This window comes from Zeugodacus cucurbitae, chromosome 6, assembly GCF_028554725.1.
Source record: "Zeugodacus cucurbitae isolate PBARC_wt_2022May chromosome 6, idZeuCucr1.2, whole genome shotgun sequence".
Classification (NCBI taxonomy): Eukaryota; Metazoa; Arthropoda; class Insecta; order Diptera; family Tephritidae; genus Zeugodacus; species Zeugodacus cucurbitae.
Window position 1 is genome coordinate 1,921,520 of NC_071671.1, and position 22,315 is coordinate 1,943,834.

The 22,315-nt window shown below is 38.1% G+C and overlaps 3 protein-coding genes across 3 annotated transcripts; all 3 read right to left on the reverse strand.

The window, feature by feature from the left end:
* Positions 1-743: 743 nt before the first annotated feature.
* Positions 744-7,649, reverse strand: LOC105215620 (VWFA and cache domain-containing protein CG16868). The gene is made up of 8 exons (XM_011189633.3): positions 7,298-7,649; positions 6,291-6,899; positions 5,286-6,234; positions 4,560-5,228; positions 4,155-4,495; positions 3,767-4,091; positions 2,392-3,711; positions 744-2,319 (listed from the first exon to the last, which is right to left on the reverse strand). Exons 2-8 carry the CDS (start codon positions 6,798-6,800, stop codon positions 1,487-1,489), a joined length of 4,947 nt encoding a protein of 1,648 aa, XP_011187935.2. The 5' UTR covers positions 6,801-6,899; positions 7,298-7,649; the 3' UTR covers positions 744-1,486.
* A 675-nt stretch (positions 7,650-8,324) lies between these two features.
* LOC105215621 (uncharacterized) lies at positions 8,325-9,794 on the reverse strand. The gene is made up of 2 exons (XM_011189635.3): positions 9,679-9,794; positions 8,325-9,396 (listed from the first exon to the last, which is right to left on the reverse strand). The coding sequence occupies exons 1-2, from the start codon at positions 9,691-9,693 to the stop codon at positions 8,449-8,451; spliced, it is 963 nt and encodes a 320-aa protein (XP_011187937.2). The 5' UTR covers positions 9,694-9,794; the 3' UTR covers positions 8,325-8,448.
* Positions 9,795-15,324: 5,530 nt separating this feature from the next.
* On the reverse strand, positions 15,325-21,709 carry LOC105215622 (pro-resilin). The gene is made up of 2 exons (XM_011189636.3): positions 21,568-21,709; positions 15,325-16,866 (listed from the first exon to the last, which is right to left on the reverse strand). Exons 1-2 carry the CDS (start codon positions 21,571-21,573, stop codon positions 16,207-16,209), a joined length of 666 nt encoding a protein of 221 aa, XP_011187938.2. The 5' UTR covers positions 21,574-21,709; the 3' UTR covers positions 15,325-16,206.
* Positions 21,710-22,315: the final 606 nt, after the last annotated feature.

The following is a 22,315-nucleotide window of genomic DNA, read 5'->3' on the forward strand; positions in this document are numbered from 1 at the left end:
ATACATTAATTTTTCCAATAATTTGTTTTATATTTTATTTTTCCGTTCTGTTTTTAATATTATTTTTGTTTTTAAATCTTGTTATTATTATTATTTTTTTAAATTTAATTCTATTTAACATTATTTCATATTATTTTTTTTTAATATTTTCTTTTTATATTGTTTTTATTTATATATTTTTTTAATATTATTATTTTCTTTATATTATGTTTTTTATATTACTTTTTTAACACTTGTTTTATATTTTTTCAGATATAACCTTAAAAGAAACACAGAATTTTCAGTTTTTTTTCAATTTCTTAATCTTTTTTTATTTTTAAAAAACCTTCACAGTAGTTCTGCTCTCAACGGCAGCAGACATTTGTGTAAATAATTAAGTGTTCACATTATTAGTTATTTTATTGGAGTAAACAATTAGTTATTAGCTTAAAATAATTACTTGGATAAACAACGGTACTTTTTAGTAAGCATTTACTCTGATATAAGTACACAGTACCTTACACTAAATATATCTACTATATATTATTTAGACATTTTAAAACGACATTTTGAAAATATAAAAAAGCATAAAATTGCCAAGTTGGAAGCAGCCTTGAACAGTGTGAATTTGGCGTACAGACTAAATGCAACTTATACACTATTTAACTTAAGACTAAATGCGGCAAGACGAACAGTTTAAGTCACTCGATTTCATTTCAACAATAAATCTCTTCAACAGATTTCAAACATATGTATAACTAATGGATGGTTGTGTGTAATACTAATTTAAGACGAATACCGTTAGTTAGTGTGTTGCTTAATAAGAATGGAAAACATTATCAACTGCGCAGTCGTGTTGTTGTTATTGTGTACGTGCAACATGTGTTAGAAATAATTAAAATAATAAAGAGAGCGCGTGTGCAATTTCAATTTCACTTTCACATGAATTGGCATTGGCAATTACTATAATCAAGTAATTTAAATAATTTGTTGTTTTTGTTTTTACAGGTAGAGACGGTATGTGATGTGTGTTTCGTAGGTAACGCGTAACAGCATAGATTTAAATGCAACATTTATATATATATATGTATATGTATTGGTGTGTGTGTGTGTGTGTAATATGATAGCTTAAATATATACAGTAATCGATAGCTTAAAATGCAAACTTAACGCTATTCAAAAAAAATAATATAAAAAGCTGCAACAAGAGCAACAATACCTAGCTAAACTACAGTTATGCATGCTTTTAAAAATTGGCAAATAAGCGTACGCATAAAACCGTTATTTAATATATAAAAAAAATATTTTGCATATTTGCTCAACACGTGGGCGCTTGGAAGTACTGTTTGCGGTAGCTTTTAAATAACTTTTTTCATTTTAATTTTAACTTATTGTTCTTAAAACCCGACATTGAGGTTAAGCAAACAAATGCGGGATTAATACTTTCAACTTATGCAGACAATATGTGTTTGATTTCCATATTTGATGGGTCGCTCAACCATAGTAACTACGTTTCCGTCGGCTCCATATGCCGATGTACCGTTACCGGCGCTAGAATGTAACGCGGCGCAGCCATACAGTCTTCGGTCGAGTCGTTTAACGGCAGTGTTGTCTGTCCATAAACCGGACCACTGTCACCTATGTGACGCGTCGGTGTCACCGCCTGTTTGTACTTCTTCGGCGAGTTGATTTGATAGCGCGTCGGCAACATATCTTTCGCTTGTGTGGGCGCCGGCGCTGGATGGTTCAGATATGGATTTTGATAGTGTGGTTGATGATGGCGATTGGTTGGACTCGATATGGAGGTGGATATGGACATGGTGTCGGATTTGCTGTGGCGCTTGTCATGCAGCAGCAGCGGTTCGGCCAAAGCGAAGCATTGATGATCGGAAGAGTCTTCGTGTGGCGTCATTGTAGAGTAACCATGATCGGACTCACCATTCGGCGGGCGTCGGTAGCTGCTGCCCGTGGACATGTGATAGGGTGATATATCGGCGGGATGTATGAGATTGCGCTGTGCGGATGGATGATCGTAGCCACCATTGCCGCCGGGTGGTTCATCGTGCGCTTGGCAATCGTCGAAATTGAAGCGTGATAGTGGTAGTCCATAATTCTCTTCTTGCATGGAGTCCACATAGAATTGATCTTGCGATTGTGTGTCCATGTTGTGACGATAGCAATATATGGCGAAACCAATAACGATGGCCAACACAATAATAGCACCACCCACCGGTCCGAAGGCGGAGTAGGAGCTCGGTTTTTGTCCCGGATTGTAGCTGTGCGCGGCGATTATGTCCACATCGTCCAAATCACCGTACGGTGTGAGGGAGGAAAGCACACCTAGTTACGAGAGAATTAATTGGTATTTAGATAAGAAAAAGCATAAATTTAACGACTGAGCTTGCCACTCACCATTGAAGCAAGATGCCTGCGCCGCGCAGAAGGAAGCAGTAAAGCCATTTCCATCCAGGTCTTGCTGACACCACTCGCAACCCATCACACCGAGACACTCACTTTGCGTTCCATACACATCACAGTTGATGCTAACGCAAGAATGCAGCGACTGATATTCTATGCTGACCGGCGGCAATGCAATGAAATGTTCGCTGGGCGGCTCGCAATACGAAAACTGTTGTGTGTAATTGAGAAAGCGTTCGATAGATGACTCCGACGTGTCCGTATGCTTTGCGCCAACAGCGCCATTGAAAACCTCCATTTCCATGGGGCATTCACACGGGCATTCGCAGTCCATCTGATCCATACGATTGCAATTCAAACAAATGCGATCGATTGTGCTGCAGGGACAGAAGGCGCCACCGTCGCAGGTCGAGTTGAGCACTGCTGCGAATATGTTGCTGCCATAGACCAGTGCGATGGCGTATTTTGTGCGTTCGCCATGCACCACATTCGTGAGTATATCACTGAGCGAGGTGTTGAAGACATAGTACCGTTGGAGCGTGCGATTTTGGTAGTTCGCACAAGCCAATTTACGCACGAGCGATTTGTGATTGAGGATATCGTTCGCCAAATAGGATTCCTTGTGAGTGAGGTGCTCGTGTGGCCGGCGTTGATTGCGCAACTGTGTGCTCGCTTCTAACATACTCGGATGCGCTATGAGGTAACCTTCGTTTTCGAAGAGCAGACATTTGATATTCTTCAACTGACACAGCGGTGTGGAGTCAAGTATCATCTTGTAATAGTAGGCATAGGGTAGGTCGAGCGCCACAATAGCGACCGGTTCATCGCGCTCGACAGAGTGTAAAGCATTGGACTTGCCTTCGAAAATAGTATGAGCAATGGTGACGATGTACCCCGCACCGCCGGCATCCAAATAGGGTTCGGTTGTAATAATCTTACCAGGTTGTTGTAAGGCCTTACGGAACCACGGGCGTCGCGTTGGATCGTAATTAGTGCTGAGCAAACAACCCGGGTACACTTGAAGCACGCCATTTACACTGGCTATGTAGCGACGTATGATGTGGTTCTTGAGCGTGCCACGTGCGTCTTGGTGACGCTTCTTCAAATGTTGCATGGCATTATAGAGCGCACTAACTTCTTGACGAATTTGTGGACGCAGACCCGGATTCGCTAGCAGGCCAGTGGTGTCCTTCAAGTAAGCCATTATGCTCTCTACAGTTCGTATTTGTGCACGTGGTGAGTTCACACGATTGTTGTGTAGAAACGTGAAAGGCGACATGAAAGCGGAGGCGCTCAAGAAGAGTGTGGGTGTATCTGAAAGAAATCGAATTTAGCATAATTCATACTTCAGTGAGGACAATTAATGTACCTATAGTTGCCACTTGGCGGAAGTAACGACATGCCTGACCATTTGAGGGCGGCACCAAATCCAAACGGTGATAAAGCAATTCCATGCTTGAAAAATAATCGTAATTACTGTTGTGGAAGCGTGCCGTGTTGTCCTTGGTTATGCTGAAACGCTGCAGGTTTAGTGGCAAACCGGGTGGCACTTGTATTGTTGCTGATCGCATGCTATTCTCGGTATTAGTGGGTGTGGATGAGTTGCTGGCACTTGTTTCGGATTTAAAAGTGGACACCAGGCACAGTATGTAGATACCCAATATGGATTGCCATTGATAAATACGTTCAAAGGACTGAAAGTGAGTCAAAAATATGGTTATGAAATTCTAGCTGTGGTAAAATTTTTGTTAACAAACCTCGATTTTACGATCTCTGGTGAGATAAACGTTCGTCGTCAGATTTCCACGTTCTTCGTGTAGAATTTGTTTTCTCGTGTACGCGAAATCCGTTGAGTTCTCTAAAAAGGCAATATCCACGGGAAATGGTGTCTGTTGTTGGGCCATGGGGCGTGGAAAAGCCGGATGAGCGATGGTTATACCATTTCGATCAATGAGGAAGGCGTAACTGTACTCATTTTTATTGGCGTTTTGTGTTGGTTGTCCATAACTGATTACATCCTCTATCAAATCGGTAAGGTAAAGATTAACGCCGACTAAACCGAAGGGCGGCACGGCATGTGTGACCGATACAATGGCGTCTGTAAAGCGTAAAAAAATATAAGCACTGATTTTTAGGTTAGTTGCTAGTTAATTTCTACGTACCACCGCTATTAGGTTCTACCACAGGCAGCTGCACCTCCAGACTCTGGCTCAGATAACGCTCTCTGAATATGTGCTGAAACAACGCAACGCACAGCCGCATTAGTTCGTCCGTTTGCGTTTTGGTCAGCACGAAGAACTTCCCCACCAATTCTTGCAGTTCACTCTCACTTTCCGCCCAATCACTCACTGGTATTTTGTATTTGGTGTAGTTTTGTGTTGCGATATCGGTGAGAAATTGCTTCTCATACATGATGCGCTTTTCATCGGTGACCACAGCGCACGTGTGTATAACAATCGGATCTATCAATTGACGCTGGCCGTTTGCAATCACTTGCAGCACATGCATTGTGTCGGAGAGATTAGTGAGTAGACCACGTGTCGCGTAAATGAATTGTATAGGATTTTGCTCGGTAATCACACTGATGTTCTGCAGCTGATATATCATTTGGAAGGCATACTCGAAGCCCAGAGAATGGTTGGTTTGGCCTTTCGTCACCGCAAGTGAGTGTATATAGTTGAGAATCTCCTCTTTTCGTGTGCGAGTAGCGTAGAATACACCTGTTGCAGCATCGTTGGGGTACGTATCGAATTGCATGATATGTGCTTCATCGGAAACTGTAGCTATGGAGATTAGGTCATTGGGCGATAAGAGTTGTAAGATATTTGCGGCTGAAATTTGAAAATATGAATAATATTTTTCTCTTCACTTATCACAAAAAAATTTACCTAATGCCTTTGTAAGTTCCAACAATTCCATATTCATGGCTGAGCCAATGTCTAGTAACAGAAAAATGTATTTATTCTTTATAGACGATACATACAATTGCTGAAAATAATTGTCTTCGTAGTAGCGTGTGCGCAAATCGTCAGCGTGATCGCTGCGTGATAGGAAGTATATGTGTTTAAAGTGGTTTCCTAGGAATTTCAGTTTCGTATTAGTTGTAGTTGTTGTTGAGGTCGTGCTGCGTACATTTGCCGATAATTTATTTAGCTCAATTGAAAAATCACTTTTCATTAAAGCATTCTTCAAATTTTGCAGCTTCTCGAGTATGTACGCATTGGCCCGCTCCTCAAAGGAACCTTCATCCATGTAATAGTTGTTCTGCTCGAACTGCTGAGAGTACTGTGATTTATGGTTTAATGTTGTCAATGCATCAGTCTTAAGATAGTTTAGGATTTGTATTTGTTGCTTGTTGTAATTAGATTCGCCAATTATTTGTCTATTGTTGGCATTAGTTTGGAAAGACTGTATGCATGAGTGCAGATACAAGCGCAGATTACGCACGCCACGTCCTGTGTCTATTAAACCATCTAATTCATCGATTTCAACATCGAATTCGTCCTCTTCACTCTCAGCGCCACCTTCTTCGTCATCGTCATCCGTTTCCACATCCTCATCTTCAGTATCAGCATCGTCGTCCTCAATACCATAATCAGCTGCTTGCAGATGCTGTTGCAGCAGCACTTTCGTAATGTTGGTGCGAAAGAAATCTCGCAGTTCAAGCACTACATGCGTCGCCTTTTGCAGCTTCTTAGCGAGGCGCTTGCCGAAGATCTGCACGTCATGCTCTAGAGTTGCCGACAACGAACTATACTGTGCGTCACTGTTGTTCTTCTGTGCGCCAAGATTGAGTGCGGCGCTGTTGCCACTAAAATGCATCGAATCAAATAACTCCTGCAAAGGCAAATATTTAAGTTTATGATATTCAATCATGTTTGCTAATAACTCACCTGTATGGTCGCAATACGCATTTCCACATTGCGTATAATCCGCAAACGCGCATCAATATTGCGCACCAGTTCCAGTACATTTTGTTGATTGTGATAGTTTGTGAAAAACACGCTGGCTGAAGTTTGAGCGAATGGCGAAGAAGAAGCGGATGGTACCGCAATACTGCTGCTCATAGCGCCGGCATTAGCTTCCTCACTTACATTGTGTCTCAAAGGCACTTTTTGTGGTGCCACACTGCTGGAAGGTAGCTTCGGCACCGGTAACGCATTGATATTCACAGTGACGAAGTCCTTCACCACTTTCGGGAACTCCGTTGTTACTTTATGATATGCATTAAAACTAGTATTACTTAATAATAGAGGAACATTACTGTTAATGTGATTAATAGTATTTGCATTGGAAGCTGTAACAGCGCCACTGCCATCGGCATAATCGAGCACCACTGCGTCGCAGCTGAAGAGCAAAAGCAGCACAAATATCCACTCCATATTGTTAAGCATTATAGGCATTTATTTTGTGGCATCGGATTGATAAGCTTGGCAATTCGCGTAAAACCAATTACTGAAATGTGCTGTAAATAAATTCCATTTCGGGGATCGGTTGATTCTCTGCAAAGAAAGAAGTATGTATTTTTAGAGCAATTAAAAGGAATGTTTAACAAAACAGGTTCGACAAGTAGATATTGTTTTTACTGCTGATAAATGTTTGTTACAGCCAAATTCATTATAAGAGTTCGGATAAGTGAAGCTGGAATGCATGTTTCTGTTAAAATTCTGGAAACATTTTCTATATGCTTATTTTTGCGATTTTAGCCAGCAACTACATACATATATATGGCTTTGATCAAAAGTTATTGCGTTCGTAAATAGGCACATCGCGAAATTAAATGTAAATATTTATGCTTATTTCGCTTTTGCACACAATTTAAGCTAGTTATATACATATAACAACAACAACACGTAGAACATATACGCGGCAGACTTCAATCACCGACTTGTTTTGTTACCTTTTATATTTTTTTCTTGAGCAGGCTTTTTTGTTTATTTATCAATTTCCTTTATAGTTTGCCGCTCCAAGAAACACATTCACACAAACCAACATACACCAAAACGAAAAAAACACTGAAAAATTCATTGACCATGCCTTCACTTCATTGGCTTCTGTTCACTTTGTGCTTATATATTTCAAACTCCATTTAATACACAATTGTCTCATATTATGTTAATTACAATTAATAATATTTTTACAGCAAATAAATATTTGTATTTTTCAGAAAAATGTAGAAAATATAAATACTATATTATCGTGCTACGCGCAATCAAGCGATGAAAAACAGTGCTACACTTGCGAATGTCACTCAAAGCAGAAACTGATAATTATGATAAGCAAAGGCAGAGTAGAAAGTAGTGGATTTTGGATTTAGTGAACTTGTTAAAGATGTAAATATCCAAATAGATAGGGAAATATTAAGAAATATAAACTATAATAACTTTATTGTTTTCAAATAATTCTAATAATTAAATAATTGCTATTGAATGTTTCATTTTATTGAATATCAAGCGTTGAACATGCGACCACATACACATACAGTGTGGCAACCCCATACTCTTGCGTATTTCGGTTTGTTTTCCTTCCTTCCTCTTTCACTGTATATTGACAGTTGGGTCAGTAAAAAATTTACCGCTTTCCGGTCGCGTCGGTAAAATATTTAAACTTTAGTTTTTCCTAAAATTAAGCTACAAATAATAGTTACTAAGCAGTAATTAACGATTCAGTGCAAGCCATAAAGTGTGTGTAAAGTTTATTTTGCTAATCTAGTGAGAAATTCGTGTTTTTAATACAAAATCCAATAATGTGGGTCTCTTCGCATGAAATCTGCCTATGCAGGAGTTGTTCGGCATTTATTCAATTGTTTTGTGTTAATATATGTTTACTTTTTGCGTTTTTATATAAAGGGATAGTGAAATCATGAAGTTTTGTAGTGAAATTAGCAAAAGTCTATCGTCCAATAAGAAATCGATCACCACTCATAATAGCTAAAAGGTATGTACTTTTATTCATCTACAAATGCATATACATATGTACATATTTCTCATATTTGATTTACAGTTATGATACTGTTTATATTTCATGGCTCCCTCATCGTAGAACTGAATTTTATTTCTTAACAATTCTCACTAACTGCCCATTGCTATTGGATTTAAAAATCGGATCGTTAATTTCACCCACAGGCATATACTGCAATTGTGCGGTGAAGCCACCATTTCTACGTGCTTCTTCTTCACTTTGTGTAGTTGTGAAGCGCACCAACTGCAGCCGGTTATCAGGTCCCAAAACATAATATTGACCACGAGTAGCACGTGATGCAGGGTAGCCACCACTTGATTTCCTTGTACCATCAATGTTAACCTCCTGCACATCAGCTTCTGATACACCCTCATCATTACTCGCTGCATCTGCTTCGAGTTTGCGATTGTAAGCGTCTTTGGCTGCATTAAGCGCTTCGATGGCAATGCGTGCTGCATCCTCCAATTCGGGATCAGCCTGTCGTGGCTCTAAATCTTGTATATCCGGGTAGTTAATGGTAAATGTTTGCTCTCCCCCATCGCTTGGGGGCCCATAAGTTTGTGCTGGCCTTGATAATTTACTTTGTTGTTGCACTCCGAAGGCGAAATTTGTCGGCTGTTGTGGACGTTGTCGCTTAGTGTTCGATATTTGAAAGATTTTAGTGTTCTGTTGCCCTTGTGGCCGGCAGCCAGCCGTTTGCAATACGAATTGTGGTCCCGGCTTCCGATAGGGCGGACGTTGTACTTTCAAATCAAAATCAGCGCTCTGCTTTCGTGGTGGCAAGTATGCATCAGCCGGTCGTCTATTTAACGAGCTCAAAATGTTATTTTGTATTTGTCCCACAAATTCTATACGCTCCTTATTGAGTTCCACATCAAATATGGGTTGTTTTGGTGGTTGACGTTGTTTCTCAATATCACGTGTCGGAGGCAAGTAGTCAGTCGGCAAGTCAAAGGGACGCAGTGGGCGCCAACCTTGCGCTGGATATGGCGCTTCAGCTAGAGCACAGGTGACATACAGTAAACAAATAAAAGCGGTCTGTGGAAGAGAATGGAAGAGTGCGAAACGTTTGGTTAGATCTTTTAGCTTTTCGTTTGGTTTAAAAAAAGTAATTTATTGACGACAATATTCTAACACATTATTAGTTTCACTTTTAATAAATTTTATCAGATTTTAGGGGCTGTTATTAAATTGTATGCACTTTATCTAATTTTTGTGAGTTTGTTTCCAAAAATATTTTTTAAATATATTTTTGTATTAAAATTTCTGCATGTATGTATATTCTGTATTTTACAAATATTTAATTTATTTTTCACCAACCTTAAGGCACAACATTTTATCCACAATTTTTTCGTACCGCAACACAACGAATATTACCGTCAACTGATTTAGTTCAATCCAACAAAACACAGTTTTATACCCAAAAATGCACTCTGTAATGCAAATGCAATGCAAAAATATAATATTGTTAATGTTTCCAAGTGCAAAATATTGTAATAATTGAAATTTCAGGCACGTCATAAACGAATGCACTAAACTGTGCTAAGGTGCTATGCATAATGTTCTCTGCAATGTTGCTTGCTGATGTCAACGTGGCCGACAATAAAAGGGTGGGATTTACGCATGTGCAAATTACAATAAAATATCATGCAAGCCAGCGAGCTTGTTAATAAATTATATGTGCAATGTGCAGTGTTAATTATTACAACAACAAATGAAAAGAAAAAACTGTAAGCGAAAATGGCTGCATCCTCAGTGTGATTGTTGATGAATATTAATTTTTAGTTTGCAAACGAAAATTCGCACTTTTATATTGTTTATTTTTGTTTACATTTTGTTATTTATATATACATATATGTGCTCCATGTTGCCATATTAACACAGTGTATGTGAGTGTGCATATGAATTTTTGTTATTTGCGCGGCAGTCACGTTGAGTTAATCAGAAAAGTGTCTCGAATATATATAATTAAATTTTGGTAAACTAATTTGTGTTGTGATTACAAAGATAATATATTTATGTGTTTATGTAATAAAAATATATTTAAAAAAAAAGCCAACAAAAATATTTCCTAAACCTAAAAAAATATACTCTAATTTGTTTATAACTGATTTCATCGCATTTAATTATGTTCCAATTGCAATTTCGTGGCTGTGCTGTGTAATGAATACGCAAACAATTTAGAATTCATTCATATTTATTGCGAGCAATTTGTGCTGCGTAAAGTGTACGGACAATTAAATTAATGTTGCCAGTGAGACTACGGAGCATGCTACAGCATTTCAAAGACAGTAGTAATCAGTTTACACATATGTAAATAAGCAAGCTCATATGTGTAAATATGTATTTTCATGCGTGAGTTAACAAATGTGCAAACTACGGTTTTTATATTTTACAACTTGATTGTTTTGTAAGCTAGCGAGCCATTGCAAACGCTTTGAAGCGCCACCAGTCTTTGGCCTTTTCTTGTCTAGTGTTTCCAAATACGGCTTCAACTTGACCGTCAATGTCGAGTGTGTCAATTAAAGATGAGTGCGCAATTTGTTGCTAGCTTACGCTTGTTCTTAGGTGTCTTGTATTGCGAAAAAAGGAAGTGAACACGTTATGCATATTTATGAGATACAGTACTTATACGTGGTGTGTTAAAGAAATATTATGCGTGGTGTGTTCAAAAAATAACGGGAATTTTAAATATCAAACTTCGCTGCTTTTTCGTGTTCGTCTGGCCAAAAACAAATTTATAACAATCAATATATTTTTGTAAAAAAAAAAACGAAAATTCCCGTTATTTTTTGAACAAGCGTTTTGAACTCTGTAAGCCTAAAGTTTTTGGGGTAAATGGCATGTTAAGAGTAGTTGTGCGAATAAGTATGTAGTGTTATATTGTTAATAGCTGCTATTGCCAACATATTTAGCACCAATATATACTTACAATAATTGTTCGTCCATTTAATTGTTTTTAAACTGAAGTTATTGACATTTTTTTTTTAATAATAATTAATATTATTTTAAAAACTTTAAAAATTGCGGCAATAATTTGCCACAAAATTTGTGCGCACCAAAATGACGAATAATTGCGCCGCAGTGTGCAAAGAAACCAATAATTATTTAAATGTAATATATATAATGTTTTTGACGCTAATTTTTTAAATTTATTTCCAATACTAATATTGCTTAATTATTTGCCTTTCACATATAAATGTAAATATTTGCGAAGAAGTCAATAGTTGCATAACCGCGAGCTCTATTTTAGTGCCCCTTACAGCCTATTTGACTAAAGCCATTGCAACTGCTAATTTAATATTATTAGAGTGATAACCATTATACAAATTGTTTTTTTTTTTTTTTGAAAACGCTTCGCGATTCACTCGCATCAAATGCGTTTGCTATTATTGCCTATAATTTCGTGATATGATGTGATTATTATTACGCCTACTGGCCGCAAACACAAATTGTTTTTCGGTTTTTTTTTCTAACAAATATTCATGCTAAAGTGCTGCTATTAAACGGCAAGTGCACTCAGACACACACAATCGAATGTTTTATTTGCTTTCGAGTTAAAGCTGCACTTGGCGAACACTTGTGCGGAGAAATATGAAATCACTTTTTTCGTTTTTTTTGCTAAAAAGTAAAATTTTTCGAAAATCGTGGCAATCTCAACACGGCAGACGTCACAACACACACCAAAAATGAAATAATCGACTTTTGAGCAACAACAAAAAAAGAAGTAATTGTAGCACAGCGCCTGTGGCAACATAAAGACACAAACAACAGCAAGTGCTGATGAAGCGCATCCTCTTGTGTGTATGAGCGGGCAGCTACAGCTGAATGCTTCGTTTTTCTTGTTGTTTTTTGAAATTACTCATCGATAGTTTGGCGGGAAAATACGTATTAAGCGCTTATAACTATTTGCCACTTCAACTTGTACGCTTGTGTAATGCGCTTGAGATTGCACATACGCCACCGCTCGGCTTTAGACGTCATCTGCGCATGCTTTGGCTTGTAAGCGCTTAGCTTTTATATGCACATACCCCTATATAATATATGATGTATCGACATATAAGCTGCTACAGTTAAATGCCTCTTGACATCGTTTTTAGAGCGCTCAACACTTTTTATTTAATTTCTCTTTCATTTAAATGCTCATAAATTTTATTGGGCTGTCAACTTCAAATTTATTGCCTCTCAGTTGATGATGGTTGGAGTGGGGTGGCTGGTATTCCAAAAATGACAAAATTTAGATACGACCAAATTTGCTGCATCTAGTACAAAACACCAATTACAAGCACTCTTAAAGCAAAAATTTGTAAATAGTATTTATAAAGGGACCCAGCATCCATTTCAACACGTTACAGAACTGTAAAATCTTTCCTTCTTCAATCATTAAATCATGTTTTTGATTAATTTGGTGTTGCTTTGATTAGAATATATACCTAATTCAATTTGAGTTCTGATATTCAATTTAGATGTTAGATCTAATCGAAATTCTTTCAGGTTTGACTTTTTCTTCGGAGTTCGACCTTTACACACACAAGTTTTTTCTGTTTAAGCTGTGTAATATGATTTGATGTTGCGGATTATACTTCCGAGTTTAGAGTATTAGCTTTCATTCGCATACATCTATAAATTATCAGTATATCCCTGGGAGCTTTCACTGTAAAAGCTCTAGCAATTTTTTCACTAAAAAAAAAAGCTCGGGAGAAGACATAGGTATCAAATAGGTCAAAAATGTTTAACGAGTTTCTATTTCAATATAATATTTATACAACACAATGCAATTTAATTTTCAAAATTATGGCATGGTTGGAAAATGACTTCAATTAGCTTGTTTGTATTCTTCAACGATCGTTAGTTAGTCATCCGAAAGCTATGTTGACCTTTCAGCAACTAATTGATGGACAATTTTACTAAAATATATCGAGTGTATCTTCAAATAAAACTGTTATAGGTTAGGTTGGTCTGGTAGGCCTGCAAGCCACGCATAGACCAGTTATGGTCCTTTGCGATATTAGAATGGAATGCCTTCACGTGTTCCCTGAGTAGTAGTCATCGTTCAGGATGCCTGCGCCTGACGTGAATTTTAGTAGTTTATGAGACTTCACTAACGCTATCTCCTCTAACTTATCGTACTGTGGGGCTCCTAAGTAACTAAAACGCTGTCTCACTAACGCAGGACAAACGCACAAGAGATGCTCCACTGTTTCCTTGGTGCCCCGCCCTTGACATTTTCTGCATTACTTCCGATCTGACAGCCCCATTTTATAGGCATGTGCCGCTACTAGGCTGTGACCGGTAAGAATGCCAACCATGGTCCTACAGCCCTTTCTATCGAGCTCCAGTAGGAACCTTGTATATTTTTGATCTACCGCTTTGCACATGACCTTTGCAGTTTTACACCCCGGTAGATTCTTCCAGCGAGATATGAGTTTTCTTGCCATGCACTTGTCTATGTCGTCATACAGAATGTGCATGGGTTTACCGATGTTGAAATATACTGCAGTGGTTCGGCAGTTTGAACGGTTGTTTTATGCCTAATTCCGGACAGTATATTCCTGCACCTACTCTCTCATCCATTTTAGAGCCATCCGTATAGATTTTTAAGGTGTTGCATGTAGTTACGGTGCCCTTGCGCCAACCATCCTTTTCCATGTTTATCATGAACTCTCTTTCCCAGTTGTAGAATGAGACCAGATAAACTGTGCCTGTCAGACTGCCTTTAGCAACCGAGCTTGCCATATCTACAAATTATCTGGGTATCGCTATGAGCTTTCACTGTAAAAGCTCTAGCCCTTGCGCCAACCATCCTTTTCCATGTTTACCATGAACTCTCTTTCCCAGTTGTAGAATGAGACCAGATAAACGGTGCCTGTCAGACTGCCTTTAGCAACCGAGCTGTGACCGAAGGATCTGTACGTAAATTCACCTATTGCCATCAGTCGAAACGCCGATTTCGCCGCGCAGTTTTCGGCAAAGAGATCTATAGGTGGCAGGTTTAATATTCGTTCTAGAGCAGCCGTTGGGGTGGTTCTTAGGGCCCCCATTATACATAGCGCTGCAAGCCGCTGAACCTTTTCAATCGGCTTCCGATACTTGGATTTTCTAGTACCCGTCCACCATACCAGAACACCATAGAGAAGAATTGGTCTTACTATTGCTGTGTAGCACCAGTGCATGAGAGTGGGAGAAAGCCCCTAAAACTGTTATAAGTTTTTGAAATCTTTTACGGCGTTTCTTGGGACAACTGCAGCCATTGGTAATGCTTCAGAACACTGTCTAACTGTATTTAAATATTTCGAATGGGGTTGTACTGACTTAGCCATCGATGCTTTAATTTTTTTTTTCATTTTTTACAACTGAAAATTTTAAAAAATCATTTCATTGCTTTTTTTTGTTGATTTTGGAAAATATTTCAATATCTTTTTTAATTAAAATTAAAAAAAAAAATATTTAAAATTAAAAAAAATTAAATAACAATTATTTTGAAACGAATTTTTTTAAGTAAAAAAAAAAAAACAATTTTTAAACGCGTTTTATTCTTAAAAAAAAATATTTTTTAATGTTTTTTTTTGTTCAAAAAATATTTTTTTATTACTAATTTTTTTATTAAAATATATTTTTTTATTGTTTAATTTTTTATCTTATTTTTTATTAAATATATTTTTTCTCTATCCAAAATAAAAAACGAATTTAATTATTTTTAAACTTTGTTTTATACAAAAATGCTCTTTATTGATATTTTTATGACATGCACAATTGTTCTGGCTTACACGTTACACATTACATTATTATCTATTGTTGTTGCTTTACAATGACAATGACCATTTTTACATAATTGTTCGTTTTTATGTTTTTTATGTTTGTTTTTGTTTTTATAATATAAAAAAAGAGTTAATGAGTATTATGTAAAAAGCATATAATGAATCTCGTGGGCACATTGTGTGTGTGTGTGTGTGCATACTTCTTCTAAGCTTAAGGGATGCATGTTTATGGTTAGATGAATGTATGTATGTACGATGTGTATGTCGGTATTTTATACAAATTGTCGGCTTTTGTGTTGTGAGTTTTCAAAAGCTGTAGTTGAAATATACTAAAATGAGAGTGCTTATTGGCTAAGATAGATGGATGGAGATAGCTGCTACGTTTAACGAATAACAAATTTTACAACAAATGTGTTCCGCCGCAAAGCGTTGTTCTTACTGCTGCTGCTGTTGTTGTTGTTGGTGTTTGGAATTGTTTGCTGCTTTGATTTGATTTGATGTACGTACGTTTGACGACGGCGGAAACAAATGGCAAGTGACGGGCATCGTTTGATTGATTTGTTGGCTTTGCGTTGAAGTATGAAGCGAGTTGTTGTTGTGGTTGTGGCAGTTAGAAAGAGAGATCGGAGAGGAAACGGCTCGGAAATAATGTCAACTATTTGGCGCTCGCACACGAAATCGTAAGCGGCGAATGGTGTAATGAGATGAAAGTGAAAGCTTTTGTGCGGCGCTTTCGAAGCGCTTGCAAAGCACGCACACTTACGTATTAAATGAAGCTTATAATCTCAACTGTTTGGCTTAAACTAACACAAAATCAAATCAATGGAAACTGAAAATTGAGGAAAATAAACCAAAAAATATTTAAAAGAAAAAAACTTATGCAAAAGACGAGTGTTTCGCTTGGCGATAGGCCGCGCAAGCCACGAAAACTGCTATATAATACATGTTGTCATCTCTACTACTAACTCACATCCGCTCTCACCCGCTGACTTTCTCTTACTCAACACTCAACGCACAACTGTACTTCAACTTCTGGCAAAAATCTTCTTCACTCGTTTAACGACACGCGTCCACGGACCGTTCGCGCACCTTATTGGTAGCCAGCGAATTGGCCACCCTGTGCACCACGTCCACCAGCGGCGCCGGCGGCATTACCGTTGAAACCGTTGTTGACCTGCTCGTAACGGATGGTTGGGCGGTAGCCATGTCCATCAGCCTCGTAGTCGACGATCTGTTTGCGACCATCGGGCAAGAGCACGTAGTAACGGCCAACAGCCAAATCACCATCGCGTTGTTCCATGTGTCCGAAATCGTTGCCGGATTCGTAGTCTTGTACGTCGTATTTGAATTCGTATTTAGCGGGACCGTATTGTTCCTCGCCACCATAGCCGCCATTGCCGTTGCCGCTGCCATAACCGCCATTACCGCCTTGCTGCTTGGAGAAGATAGCACCGGTCAAAGCTGGAGCACCATATTGTGAGTTGGGCGCAGCTGGAGCACCATACTGAGAGCTGGGCGCACCGGCAGCGGGCGCACCATAGCTGCTGCTGGGTGGCGCACCGGCGGCACCGCCGTTACGTTGTGGGGGCAGGTAGTTGTTGGAGGGCGACTGGAATGCTTGGGTGGGCGGCAGGTATTGGCTGGAGGGCTGTTGACCACCTTGGTTGGGGGGCAAGTATTGGTTTTGGGGCACTGGTGGTTCGGCACGGGCGAGTGAGACGCAGACAAGGAGAGCTATCGTTGCAAAGCACTGTGAGAATGAGCATAAATAAGAAAAATAGAATTAGCAAATTACAACGCTTACAACAGTTAGTACAGTTGGTACAGTTATACAATATTACAGTTAATTAAAAGCTTAATTAAATTGTTTAAAACCCCTTCACGCATGTAACGGTGTGTTCTCAAGCGTTTAATGTACGCTATTATTTACGAAATAGCCAATTAATGCCGTTACACACTCCCACTCGCTTATCGGCTGCACAGATCTTGCCGAGCATATTTTCAATTAACTTTTATAACCCATTGTGGCTTAAATTCATCTTTATGGTCTGCCTAATTGTATTACATGAAAACTCATAAACTTAATTAACATTTGCATTTTTGGGGAAATATGTTGGAAATCTGCATAAAACGGTAAAAAAGGGCCCACGTGAACGCTGTCAAACAAGTGCAAACAATGGCAATTAACTTGTCAGATCTAATCTAATAAATCCGTCTGATGCGCAGCGATAACGCGAGACTAAGACACGGCTAGACTGCCGCCACAAAGTCTCAACAGACAATTGTTGTTGCTGCGGCGCGGCTCTCGGCTGGCTGGCGAAGTAGAACTGTGCATGAGCGCTGTGCTCGCTCGCCGATTTACATGAAGCTGTGCAACCGGTAATTAGAGGAAATTAACATTTTATGCATGACGATGACAGTTACGCTTTGTGGCAGGCAGTCGCAAGCGCTGTAACGCGATATGCCGAAGGCGCCAAGTGCGCGCGCAGCCGCAGTCAAGCAGCAAGCGACAATCACCTGTTGCAGCGCCTGCAGTGCGCAAGCGCCGCCAAATCGAAGCGTAGCAATTGTTGCTGTTGCTGTTGCTGCTGTGGCATGCTAATTCGCTGTTGCATTTTGTTGGCTTTTGTAGGCCTGAGATAGTGGCGCGTCGCATTTGAATGAGTTATTGCAAAATTTTGACTATTTTCGTGATTTTTTTTCGTTCGTTCGTTCGTCTTCGCAGAGAATTTGGGTAGGAAATAAGCTGTGTTTCACAGCAACGGCGCGACAAATTGTAAATGCTGGCAATTGGGTCGCAAGACATCAATGAATGAAGCAAGAAATGCATCGGGGAGCGCTGGCAGGCGGTGGCTGTGAAGAAATGCCGTTGGAGACAGATGTATTTTGTCTATAGATTTCGCTTGTGAGAATAATAACGGGTGATTTTTTTGAGGTTAGGATTTTCATGCATTAGTATTTGACAGATCACGTGGGATTTCAGACATGGTGTCAAAGAGAAAGATGCTCAGTATGCTTTGACATTTCATCATGAATAGACTTACTAACGAGCAACGCTTGCAAATCATTGAATTTTATTACCAAAATCAGTGTTCGGTTCGAAATGTGAAATCCGCTTTTTTATCGACAAATTTTGTTCAGCGATGAGGCTCATTTCTGGTTGAATGGCTACGTAAATAAGCAAAATTGCCGCATTTGGGGTGAAGAGCAACCAGAAGCCGTTCAAGAACTGCCCATGCATCCCGAAAAATGCACTGTTTGGTGTGGTTTGTACGCTGGTGGAATCATTGGACCGTATTTTTTCAAAGATGCTGTTGGACGCAACGTTACGGTGAATGGCGATCGCTATCGTTCGATGCTAACAAACTTTTTGTTGCCAAAAATGGAAGAACTGAACTTGGTTGACATGTGGTTTCAACAAGATGGCGCTACATGCCACACAGCTCGCGATTCTATGGCCATTTTGAGGGAAAACTTCGGAGAACAATTCATCTCAAGAAATGGACCCGTAAGTTGGCCACCAAGATCATGCGATTTAACGCCTTTAGACTATTTTTTGTGGGGCTACGTCAAGTCTAAAGTCTACAGAAATAAGCCAGCAACTATTCCAGCTTTGGAAGACAACATTTCCGAAGAAATTCGGGCTATTCCGGCCGAAATGCTCGAAAAAGTTGCCCAAAATTGGACTTTCCGAATGGACCACCTAAGACGCAGCCGCGGTCAACATTTAAATGAAATTATCTTCAAAAAGTAAATGTCATGAACCAATCTAACGTTTCAAATAAAGAACCGATGAGATTTTGCAAATTTTATGCGTTTTTTTTTTTTTTTAAGTTATCAAGCTCTTAAAAAATCACCCTTTATTAGCAAGAAATAAATTGTTTTTGCGACAAAGCATTCACTTGCAATATGGGACTGCTGGCGTGCTAATTAAAATTTCAACAACTTTTCGTTGTTCGACTTGAGAACATATCATATATAATAGTTTGATTTATTGCATTTGCCGTTATCTGCAACACGTTCTGGCAAATATAATTGAAGCGAAAAACGCCATGTTGCAATAGCTGTAATTGAGCGCTTTTTGCTGTTGCCACAATTTGTGGTTGCAACTCCAAAAAAATAACAAATTTGAAAGTGTTGCTTCATTAGTCTTAGCCGAGTCTTGCAATGCTTTAATGAAGCGCATACAACAAAAAAAAAAACAAATTTGAGCAACATAAGCCTAACCGTTTGCGTATTTGCAACATTTTTATTGCAACATCCACACGAGTGGTGAACGTGTGGCATTCTAATAAGTGCGGCAAGGTCTGTAGATCTTCTTCTACGCGCTCAGTTGTCATTTTTAATTGAAAGTTGACCATTTGGCTTGGCTGCAAACGTGCTGCTTAACAATTTTTTCGCTGCTGCGGCCATATAAATCATTTTGATGACCATCAGAGCGACGTCTTTATTTGTGTTTTTATATAAAACTGCCACTGGCAGTTGAGCGACCACTTTTTGTGTTCTCAAATATATTTGTTCAGCTTCTTCTTCTTCTTCTGTTTTTTTTTTTGTACTAGTGCGCCATTTTATGTTGATTAACTGATAAACTGTCTTAAACTGGCGTTAATTATATTGGTAATAAATTTTAATGGCTGCTTAAGTGCCTTATATTAACACTATTTCCTTCATAGTTGGAGTTGGAGCAGAATGTCTTAATTGCATAAGGCTTTGACGATTAAGGCATCCAAAAATAACAAAAATAATAAATTTTATCAAAACCAAGCATCACATTTTTATGACCTTTTGTGTTGAAAGCCTATGAAAAGACGATATTTCAATAATAGATATTGAAATCGGAACAAATTGCTGTTAAGTGAAAGTGTTTACCTTCGAAAAATATTGCAAAAAAGCGCACTAAAATGGGTGCAATCAGCAACTTTGTAGATTCAAATTTTATAAAAAACTGTCGTAAATCAATAAATCATGCATTTAGTGAGCTGTGCGCCATTAGCAGCTTCATTTAGTCGAAACTCACCAATGAGGTTCGCTGCTTAAATCTTTAGTTTGCCTTTCCACACAAGCCAACCGTGTTAAAGTTGATTGAAATTTGACATACAAATTCGTTTGCAAATATGTATAAATAATACAAAAACAAATACTAAATGACATGCTATTTATTGCTTGGCTTCGTTCGCCGCCAATGTGCTGCGAGAAAAAAGTTGAAGCATTTTAACGCCTCAAGATGAATGGCTGTCAAATTAAGCGCCATGCCATGTCTCGTATTTCATTTGGGGCGCAGCTTAGTATGCCTCGAAAACATAGATAGAAATGTTGAAATGTTTTTTTTTTGTAAAATTTTTTGCTTGAGCGGGAAGTAAGCGTTGCTTAGCTATTGGATTGTTCAGTAGTTGATAAAGATCTTTTAATGACTGTTTATTGTTGTGTTTATTTTAAATAATAACTGTAAACTGCTGTGAAACGCAGGAAGCGCGTAATTTTCTATTGAATTTTTGACTTTTTGTAAGATTAACTTTCTATTAGCTGAAATTTAATATATTTGAAATTTCATTTTTTAGATTTTTTAATTTCCTAAATTTAGTTGTGGTGTGTTTTCAACCGAATATGTAAAAAAAAATATTTTATTAAAAAAGTAATGTTTTCGAAAAATTGAGCTTAGTTGGTTGTTAACTGTAACTCAATAAAATAAATTTTTTTTTTTAATTTTTAAATTAAAAGTTGAAGCCAGCAAATTTGGAATTCTTTAAGCAAAGTTTGACTTTGGTCATTTTCAGCAGATTTGTGGCTTAAGTCTTTTGTACTGCTCGCTTCAATAGACGAATATGTTATTTTTGGAAATATTTTTTTGATTTCAAAAATGTTATTTTCACTGCTTTTTCACGAAAATAAAATGTGAAAATAATAAAAAAATAATGAGCAAAATAATAATTTATTTTATTACAACAATTTTCAAATTCAAGCGAATATGCCGCAAAGATGTGTTAAAAAAATATTGAAAATAAATTTCAAAGATGGTTAATAAAAAAATTATAATTAAAAAAAAAAAAACAGTTCATTATTGAAATTGCTACTTGTAAATTCACTAAATATTTTTATGAATATTTGTAATTTACTAAAAAAAACTATTATTTCGAAAAAATTTTAATTTTTTTTATTATTAATGAAAAAAAATGTAAATATTTTTTTTATAAAAAAACATTTTCGCTTTATTTCACGAGTTATTTAAAAGCAAATCGATGTTTGAGGTGAATTGCTACAACAAACCCTTTTCACACATTTACAACAATGATGTCCTTTGAAACCCTCAATTATTTGCTGGCACACAAATAGGTGGCAGCACTGTAATGCACTTGCTTATTTAATATTTCTATTTAAATAAAATATATTTTTAAATACTTTTATTTTTTAATATTTTTTTGTGAACTAAAATTTTTCTTTTGTATTGTCGTACCTTCATTTTGTATATTCACTTATTTGGGTTTTGAATTATCACACACAAAAGTTGTTTAGCTACTTAGCTGTTTGTTCTTCTTGCGAAGATGGTTGAATTGAATTTGATACTGAAACAGTTTCGGCGGCCAGTATTTATATTGTTTGAAACAAATAGTAGTGCAGTGCAGCAAATAGCAGCTTAGAGCTAACAGCAAGCAGCTGGCTGCGGCAGGCGAAGAGGCTGCCGTAAGCGTTTGCCTTTGCAAAGTGGCTGAAGGCAGACGCGGCAGAGGCATGAACAAGTGCAGCCGCAACACAGAGCGGGCGGCAAGGGTGCTGACGAAGACGACTGAGGCGGCAGAAGAGCTGCAGATAAGATTCAGATGGCGCAAATTGCGCGCCAAAATCTTCAAAAACTACAACAACAAAAAGGCAGACAGCACAGCACATAGCACAGCTTAGAAACGAAACATACAAGCCTGCTGGCCAAAAAATTAATTGTATCCGGAGAGCAAATGAGCAACATAAATGTAGAAACAACACAAATAGGCAACAACAACAACAAGTCAAGTGAAACGAAAAAGTAAGCGGTAAAGATGCGAGAGCAGCGAGCAGCGAACAGAGCAGCGCTGGAGTGACGCAGCTTGTCGAAGTGGCAAGCGGCATAAATGAGTTGGAGCAGCGAGTGAGGGTACATTAGCAACAGCAACAACAACAACAACACTACGTGCAATTTAACAAACGAAGAAGCAACAATAGACACTGTT

Bases quoted from the DNA above. Each gene is read 5' to 3' on its own strand.
- LOC105215620 (XM_011189633.3), bottom strand. From the start codon at position 6,800: ATGCCTATAATGCTTAACAATATGGAGTGGATATTTGTGCTGCTTTTG. The intron at 4,496-4,559 runs GTACGTAGAAAT...TACGCTTTACAG, and splicing joins GGTAGAACCTAATAGCGGTG to ACGCCATTGTATCGGTCACA. The intron at 4,092-4,154 runs GTTTGTTAACAA...ACTCACTTTCAG, and splicing joins CCAGAGATCGTAAAATCGAG to TCCTTTGAACGTATTTATCA.